Here is a 9,628-nt window from a genome sequence, read left to right on the forward strand (position 1 = left end):
CACCATCATCTCTACCTTTTTCTCATAGTCGACGTTTTGGTCATCGGCCATGAACCTCTGGTGGCTTCTAGGTAGGGTATGTAGGGATAATGCACCATCTATACCATTCTCTTGTAGTTGGGGTTTTGGTTAGCCATGTGAGCCCTGCGCATATAGTACAAGCCATGCCTCCTCTTGCCCAGCTACCCTTGCCACCACCAGTTTGTGGTGGTCTCGTATTTAGGAGGTAGTGGTTGGATATGTGAGGATGATGCATCATCTCTAGCACCATCCCTACCTTTTTCTCATAGTCATGGTTTTGGTCAGCCATGTCACTCTAGTGGTTGCTACGTAGGGTATGCGGGGATAATTCTCTGAGTATGGGTACCAAATTTTCATTCACATTAACCACTTTAATCAAGGGTTGAACTTTAGACGGGAAAAAAACCTTAGGCCAAAGTGGAGGAAAAAAAACCTTAGGTTGAAGTGAAAAAAGGTGATTTTTCTAGATCGCTCTCATCGCCTCAATCTTGCGAGCTCATAGGTCTATAAAAATGCAGCTTTTTGTTGCTATGAGCCTCACTGGTAGAGTCGAATGGGTGGTAAAGAGAAAGGCACAAATTAGAAACGTTGATCTAGAAAAAAATTGGATTTGAACGATCACGCACAATTTGAAGCGAGAGAGAGAGAGAGAGAGAGAGAGAGAGAGAGAGAGAGGATCTCTGTGATTTGGACGATCACGCTCGAAATATTTTTTTTTTAATTAATCTGAATCGATGTCTATGATTCGTTAAGGTTTGTGACCCTAAACAATTCATTAAATAGTGCTCGCTTGTGAGCACTAATTAATGAATTCGGGCAGTAACCCGAATATATAGTCATATTTGGGTTACTGCCCGAATATGCTAGCTAGCTAACAATTAAAAGATATTACAAGTGTGTGTACAATTATATGACTATCAATGATATTTTCCACATAGGAGTTGATATAATTATAAAAATTTCCTAGATCACAACCACATTCTCCTAGGTTAAGAAGATTACAGAAACTCATAACTTCTTGGAATCTCATAACAACATTTCCTAGATTGAGAAAGGATTCTCCCTACAAGAATTAAAACACCTCCTAGATTAAGACTACTCTTTTATTTATTATATCACTTCTTGGAATTTCCTAGATCACAAGCACACTTCCTAGATTGAGGAAGCATTCTTCGTATACGAATTGAAACACTTCATAGATCAAAATCATTAGCTAGATTGAGAAGCAATGTGATATAGCTCTCTCTCTCTCTCTCGCACACACGCGCGCGCACACACAGAGTCAAGCAAAGCGACATACAATGGCTGATTATCAATACTCGCCCCCTCACGCTGAAGCCATGGCCAAAAGCCTTCTACACACTCTGCACCTCTCGGGTAATGAAAACAACAGCTATCACAGTGTCCATACCCATCATGAAACTCGCCACAACACGAAGCATCATGCCGTCATGGTACCTTACCCTCTCCAAGGCCACATCGATCCCATGGTGCAGTTTGCCAAATCTCTAATCACCCGTCACAACTTCATCGTCACCTTCGTCAACAACGAGCACAACCACAAGCGCATCCAGGAGACGCGCTCCAAATCAAATCGCGATGAAGATGATGATAACCTTCGTTTTGTGTGGATTGATAATGGGTTACCCTCTGATTTTGATTACACAGACATAAACCCAAGGTGGCAAGAGTTTCACGAGGGCACGTTAAACATGGAAGCCCCTCTCAGGGACCTTGTGAAGAGCTTGAACAAGAAGCGTCCACCAGTGAGCTGCGTTGTGTTTGGATCTTTCTGCCCATGGGCTCACAGTGTTGCAGTGGAGCTCAACATCCCCAATGCTTTCTTCTGGACACAGTCTGCCTCCGTCTTCTCCATCTACTACCATGTACCCATGCTTGCCTCTGACGGCTTCTTCCCCTACAGGAAGGATGATATGGTGTCTTATAATATACCCGGCGTGCCCCCTCTTCGCCCTTCAAGCTTCCCCACTTTGCTCCACATAGACGACCTCAACAGCGTCCTCTTCCAAACAGTAAAAGAGCAGTTTGAAACACTGCAGAGCTGTGACGCAGTCATCATCAACTCCTATGACGAGCTCGAGAGGGAAGCTTGCGAGGTTCTGCAATCAGCTGCCGCAACCTTTCCGGTCTTTCTTGTTGGGCCTCTATTGCCCTCTGCCTTCTTGGATGGCAGCGACATGAAGGATACCAGTGTTGGCGCAAGCTTGCTGCAGGATAACAGCGACTGCATAAGGTGGCTGGATAGCCAACAAGAGCAATCTGTGCTGTATATCTCCTTTGGAAGTGTCTTTTGCCCCCCTGATGATGATCTATGCAGTATTGCCCTGGGTATCAAGGCATGCAAGCAGCCGTTTCTTTGGGTAATGAGACCTAGGTCGTCTCTGCAGAATGTATCAAACGTTTTGCCAGATAAGTTTTTGGAAGAGACGAAGGATTATGGGATGATTATTCCATGGGCGCCTCAGCTACAAGTGCTGTTGCACCCTTCCGTGGGTGCGTTTCTTACTCATTGTGGATGGAATTCAACATTGGAGAGCTTGAGCATGGGAGTGCCCACGATCCCGTTTCCCATGATGTCCGACCAGACCACAAATTGCAAGTTTGTGGCTGACATTTGGAAGGTAGGGTTGAGCATCAAGAGGCAGGAGGAGGATGGCAAGGTGGGCATTGGAGAAGTTGAAACAGTTGTAAAAGCAGTCTTTCACCAAGGAGAAGGGAGGGAGATGAGAAGGAGAGCTGCCAAGCTCAGAGAAGCTGCAAGAAGGGCCGTTCAAGGTGAAGGCTCATCTACTGTTCACACAAAAAGCTTTGTTCAGGCAGTGAGGAGCAGGACAAATTGTTACTAAGAAACAAAAGAGAGAGAGAGAGAGAGAGAGAGAGAGAGAGAGAGAGTTGTAGTTTAAAATTCTACATAAATAGATTTTTTTAATTTAATCTCAAAACTCGTATATTGTGAAGACAAAACTATGTTTGGACCCCAAACAAGAGATATTTCTAAGATACAAGTTGGGATGGAAACACCGAAGTAAGTCTAGTTGGTAGAGATCTTTAGAGATATTTATTTGGGACGCAAATATAATCAAATAACATCTCAAATTTTATCACACAAATATTTTAAAAATTTTTATAAGTGAAGAATAAAGATATGACAAGTTTGATCACCCAAATATTTTTAAGAATTTTTGCAAGTGAAGAATATAAAGAACCACCCCACACACCCCACTCACCCCCTCACTGCCCCCCTCCCCCCCCTTTGGACATGCCCCAAGTGAGAGATGGTTTATAAGAGGGTTCCCTTTGTGGCAAAGGATATTAGCTTGATTTTCCACGAGTCAACCCATTCCCAAAATTCCATCATATAATTCCAAGGCTAAAACTTTGAATATGCACTGTGTCGGATTCTCACCTAATGAGAATCGAATCGTATCTATCTCATGGGCAAGTGAGAAGTTTCCCGGTAGTCAACTCCACTTGCATCGATTTCTCATGTCATTGTTTAAAGACTAGCTTATGCATGTATCCGGACGAAATGAAAGAATGAGTGCTTCTAGAGTATATCAGAAGCTTAAATTCCTTGCCGTTCTTTTAGGAGTAGTGGTTGTATCTTGCTCCTTAAAATTGATCTTTCGTGTCCTCCCTGCATATTTGTGGTCTCGTACATGCACATTATACTCCGGAAGATGCATGGCCTCATCATCAATATTAATGACCATAGCAGTGGGGTTGGTCTCTTGTGACGCACGGTGTCTTTGTCACGGGGTTAGGGGGGCAGGTCACACCTTATACGTGGGTGTTCCTTCACCTACCTCATTGACTGTTCGCACCACTTGGTCTGGTGGCCATTCTATTAGTTTCTCCAAGCTTGGTCCTCTCCGTATATATTTGCCTTGAGAGTAAGAGATTGCCTTAGTGCTTTGAAAAATTATATTTACCATATCGGTAGTACATGCATCATAAAGAGAAATCTTGCGTCTATATCCTTCCCTTGCAAGTCAACTCCAATGCTTGCTTTCTGCGTCATCATAAAGAGAACGCTTACATCTATATCCTTCCCTTGCAAGCCATATCGATACTACATTCATCATAAAGAGAAATCTTGCATCTATGTCCTTCCCCTTGCTTTCTACTAGGTTTATTCTTGGGGTATTTGGACCATCATTACTTCTCTCTATTGTTGTCATGATTGAACCCAATGTGCTATGCGCACCTCCCACCAGCTCAACCAAGAGACCATTGCTGAAATATTCCTATCCATGACATGACCTTTGCGCCACCATTAGTGTATTAATCGAGCTTCTACTGATGTAGCTCTCATGTAGCTTCACTGGCAAGAGCCATGCGCCACTTCTCATACATTACTTTATGCTCACCTTGAGATGTGGTGCACACATACTTTGTTTTGTGGTGGGCAACCATGCTTTGCACCTAATGAAATAGGCAAGACCTCTCCCTATTTGTGAAGATGTTATTTTTTCCCACCATTGAACACATGTTGAACTGCATTCTAGCTAGCATATGTCTCATCTGCCATGAAACCAAAGAAATCCACCCTTTCACAGCCATGGTTTTCCATCACCTCATTGATGCACTCCCAAAACAAACAATGAGCTTCCATATCCTCCTCTTTCATTTCACATGTCGCAATTGTTAGAAGATCATGCATGCTGCGTGAATACTCAAGTCAGCTATGCTCTTTAACACAATTGAAATCCTTTGACTACATTTGTTATGACATTTATAATATGCTACCTTGGGTCATACACATAACAAGTCATGGTCACCTAATCTGATGTTTGTCGGCTGTGGTCAAACTCTATTTGCATGTCATAGGTCCCCAGAGCCTGTCCGTTGCATTTTATTCACCAAATCCAATTGAGAAGCAGGTACAATGGTGGACATCTTGAAAACAAAGCACTTTTCACCTGTGGACCTTGTCCTGTGGGAACCTGCTTCCATGGAAAAATTCATAAGTGCACTCTCATTTTAGCTTCAAAAGTGCATCCAATCCAAAGCTCTCCTTAGAAGGCCCATGCTGAGAAGCAGTTTACTGACCTCCAAAACCTAATAATCAAATTGTTCAAGTTTCACACTTCACTTATCTAGATTTTTATAACTCATTTACAAAAACATAATTGTCCAACCAATTTAATTTACTAGTTGTCTTCCACCATGGCTCCTATCTCCTCTGCAATGTTGACGAACTCTTGTTCCCCAATGAAATGTGAGGAACCACCTTCTTGCACTAGCTCTGCCATCATGGTTTCTTTTGCCACACATATTTGTACCTTTCTTTCCCCGAGATTGCAATCTACTCCTAACACCCTGGACACCATTTGCTTTGTCCTATTAGTTAGTGCCTTTGATGTGCATGTCCGTACATTATATTCATGTATATCGATGTGTATCATTAATCGGTCCATTGTCTCATTGGAGGACATCACATAATAGATGTAGCAATGCACATCGCTGGCATTAAGCAGTAACGGCAAATGACAAAAATTATAATAAAAAAGAAAAAATAACAACAATTAACTAGAGATTACTTTGATACCACTGTTAAAACCCTAAGATCTCTTTAGATAATTGTTATGCATAAACATGCATAAATCAGGCAAAAACTCATCCACCCGTCCACCCCCGAGCCCAAGGGATGCACACATGAATAATAATGAAACACATCATACCTTTACCTTAATGTCCCATACCATCAAGAGGTATAACTCCAATCCAATAGCATGTAGCTATAGAGTGAAATGGTAGGTGAGTAGATATGATCCTCTACACAAGAGAGCATAACATAACCTAGCCTCAAGAGATAACATCAAGAGACCATAGCCTAAGCCTCCAAGCCTCCCTTGAGTGTGCCCCATGCCCCTATTATATAGGACGGCCCTCAAGTGACTCTTGACTCTCCATTTCCCATGTGTGACCCTTGGATGCCTGACCCTAACCTTAACCCTTAAGGTTAGTCCTAACCCATGCTCCACTAGTTAGAGCTTGTTACCATGCTCCCATGCTCACAAGCCTAATGTGGGTTAGCCTCCTAGTATATGCACACATAATGTGCATATAACAGTGGGGTCCTTACACTCTCTATGCATGTGTAGAATGCATCCAATGGAGTCTCTATACATGCATAGGGCTCTATGAGCATAGGATAGGGTTAGCATAGAGAGCATGCATAGGGCTCTCTATACTAATCCTAACTGGGTGCTTTTTTAAAAACATTCATTATGTATGCTTCTATACATATCCTAATCAGGCTTCTTACTTTTATGCCCTACTTTGTTTGCAGGTTCTTTTGATTCGAGTAGATCATGTTCTCTTGTATTAATCCAACTCCATCATGCTCTCTTTTAAGTTTTTATGCCTTTGACCCTCCTTTCCCATGCTTTGTGTTACTTTGGGTTTTATTTTAGCTATCTACGTATGCATAAAGCTCATAGATATATTTTTTTAAAAGCTATCTACGTATGCATAAAGCTCATAGAGAGCTCTCACTGAGATCTATGCATTCATAGAGCCTCTATGCATTTACATAGAGAGCTAGCTCTATGCATACATAGAAAGAACTATGTTAATGTATATAGCCCTCTATGCATAGAGCGCTCTATGAGCTCTCTATGTATGCATAGAGCCCTCAATGAGATCTATGCATGCATAGATCTCGATGAACACTATCGATGCATAGAGAGCGCTATTAACTCTATGCATGCAAGAGAGGTCTGTGCATCTATAAAGCTCACGATGCATGCATACGACACTCTATGAGCTCGGCTATGGTTAGCATAAAGAGCATGCATAGGGCTTTCTATGCTAACCCTAACAAGGCTACTCTATTTTTTATTTTAAGTCTTCTATTTGTATGTCCATGTGTAACACTACATCGTATGTATGTTGTTGTTAGAGATCATGTCGACACCCCCCATCGTGCCATACCGTCGTCACACTCGAGGCCTTCTGCTGCTTCATCTACCTCCTCTTGAGACGAGGAGGGGAGACATGGCATGGCATTTGTAGTAGGGATTCTCGAGGGGTGGGTGAGCTTTCCTTAGAGACTAGTTTTCTCTCAGAGTGTGAGCCTTGAGCGTAATCCGGGCCATGCCTCCTCCCGCCCTTTCCATATACATGTTTCTTTGCCGGATTGCATCCATTTTCACAATACATCACCGCTTCCAAGCTCAGGAGGTGTTGGTGGTGGGTGCGTAGGTTGGGTACGTGGAGGATGTTGGTGGTGTGTGCGTAGGTTGGGTACGTGGAGGATGATGCACCATCCATCATCTCTATCGTTATCTGGTGGCTGCTAGGTAGGGTATGCAGGGATAATGCACCATCTCTACCATTCTCTTGTAGTTGGGGTTTTGGTTAGCCATGTGAGCCCTGAGCATATAGTACCGGCCATGCCTCCTCTTGCCCACCAGTTACCCTTGCCCCACCACTTTGTGGTGGTCTCGTTTAGAAGGTAGTGGTTGCATATGTGAGGATGATGCATCATCTCTAGCACCATCCCTACCTTTTTCTTGTAGTCAGGGTTTTGGTCAGCCATGTCGCTCTAGTGGTTTGCTAGGTAGGGTATGCGGGGATAATTCTCTGAATATGGGTGCCAAATTTTCATTCACATTAACTAGTTTAATCAAGGGCTGAAGTTTAGACGGAAAAAAAAGACCTTAGGCCAAAGTGGAGCAAAAAAAAAACTTTAGGTTGAAGTGAAAAAAAAAGATTTTTCAAGATCACTCTCACCTTAATATAGCCGGCACATAGGTCTATAAAAAGGCTTTTTGTCACTATGCACTGGTAGAGTCGAATGGGTGGTAAAGAGAAAGACACAAATCAGAAACGTTCATTTTTTAAAAAAATTTGATTTGGACGATCATGCGTAGTTTGAATCGAGAGAGAGAGAGAGAGAGAGAGAGAGAGAGAGAGAGAGAGAGAGAGAGAGAGGATCTCTGTTTAAAAATTGATTTGGATGATCACGCTCGAAATATTTTAATTAATTAATTTGAATCGATGCTTGTGACCTTAAACAATTCATTAATTAGGCTCGCTTGTGAGCACTAATTAATAAATTCAGGCAATAACCCGAATATATAGTCATAATTGGGTTACTGCCCGAATATGCTAGCTAGCTAACAATTAAAAGATACTACAAGTGTGTGTACAATTAAAAGATACTACAAGTGTGTGTACAATTATATGACTATCAATGATATTTTCCACATAGGAGTTGATATAATTATAAAAATTTCCTAGATCACGAAGATTTTTCTATACAGAAACTCATAACTTCTTGGAATCTCATAACAACATTTCCTAGATCGAGAAAGGATTCTCCATATACAAGAATTAAAACACCTCCTAGGTTAAGAGTTATTCTTTTATTTATTATATCACTTCTTGGAATTTCCTAGATCACATGCACACTTCCTAGACGTTAGGAATTTTTTGGACCCAAAGAGGGCCTCTTGGATTAACTTTTGATTAGGAATGGACCAATAGGAAGAGGGCTGGGTGTACATTTTTTACTTCTTTGACCCTAGGGGGCCTAGGCTTTGGTTTTCCTAATTACTACTCTTGTCCCCCTACCTCTTGGGCCCAAACTTAGAGGTCCCCCACCTAGAATCGCGCATATGAAAAACCCTAAAAATTGAAAAATTTTAATTTTTTCCCAAAAGTGTGTTTTTCCTCTCAAACTTCCCCCCAACATACTCTAGGTTTGGAAAGCTCATTTTGAACCTCTTTCTTCCTCTTCTAAGCTCTCCATTGCTGTGCAGAAACTCCATACCTCTCAAGCTCTCCCTCCTTGTCAAGCTCCCTCAGTCTCAAGCTCCCTCTCCCTCTTTCTTCCTTTTCTAAGCTCTCCATTGCCTGCAGAAACTTCATCCCTCTCAAGCTTTCCCTCCTTCTCAAGCTCCCTCCCTCTCAATCTCCCTCCCTCTCTCTCTCTCTCTCTCTCTCTCTCTCAAGCTCCCTCCCTCTCCATTGCTACAGAAACTCTATCCCTCTTTAGTCTACCCTAGGTTTAGGAAGCCTATTCTCAAACTCTAACCCTCTTTTAAGCTTTCCATTGCTGCACTGAAAACCCTAAACTTCCTCTCCTCTCCACTCTTCTATTGTAAAACAAGCTTTTCTTTTCCCTTCTTCTCTTTTCTTACCACCATGGCCTCTTCCAGTAATGTGAGAAGACCTAGGGAGAAGGTGGAAGAGCTTGTGCTGCATAACACAAGAGATGAGAATAGAGTTTGGGCTCCAACAAGATTCAGGGTTGGGGGGCTTGGGTCTACATGCAGCCAAGCTCTAAGGGACCACATCGAGTGCGTCAACTGGGGAATATGTTACATCATTGGAAGGGGCAGCTATACTACAAGGCTTCAAGCATACTAAGAAGGAAGGACTGGTTTCCATAGTGCAACATGTGTACCCTTGGAGACCTGTACATTCAAGGCCAACGACCAAGGTTTCCTTCAAATTGTTAGTGTAACATAAACATAGCTTTAACATGCTAATATTGGATTTTTTGTTTCTAATTTTCTTATGATTCTCCATTTTCCTATGTCTCTGCAGATATTTTTCCCTCTAATTATGTTGA

The 9,628-nt window shown here is 42.2% G+C and overlaps 1 protein-coding gene across 1 annotated transcript; it reads left to right on the plus strand.

Moving 5' to 3' along the window:
- The first annotated feature begins 1,322 nt into the window (after positions 1-1,322).
- LOC147622132 (crocetin glucosyltransferase, chloroplastic-like) lies at positions 1,323-2,888 on the plus strand. The gene has a single exon (XM_086823550.1). It carries the CDS (start codon positions 1,323-1,325, stop codon positions 2,886-2,888), a length of 1,566 nt encoding a protein of 521 aa, XP_086679676.1.
- The last annotated feature ends 6,740 nt before the right edge of the window (positions 2,889-9,628 follow it).

This window comes from Cibotium barometz, chromosome 29 (assembly GCF_041138505.1).
Source record: "Cibotium barometz isolate CiBa-2024 chromosome 29, ASM4113850v1, whole genome shotgun sequence".
Classification (NCBI taxonomy): domain Eukaryota; kingdom Viridiplantae; phylum Streptophyta; class Polypodiopsida; order Cyatheales; family Cibotiaceae; genus Cibotium; species Cibotium barometz.

Coding starts and splice junctions, on each gene's coding strand:
- LOC147622132 (XM_086823550.1), top strand. CDS start 1,323: ATGGCTGATTATCAATACTCGCCCCCTCACGCTGAAGCCATGGCCAAA.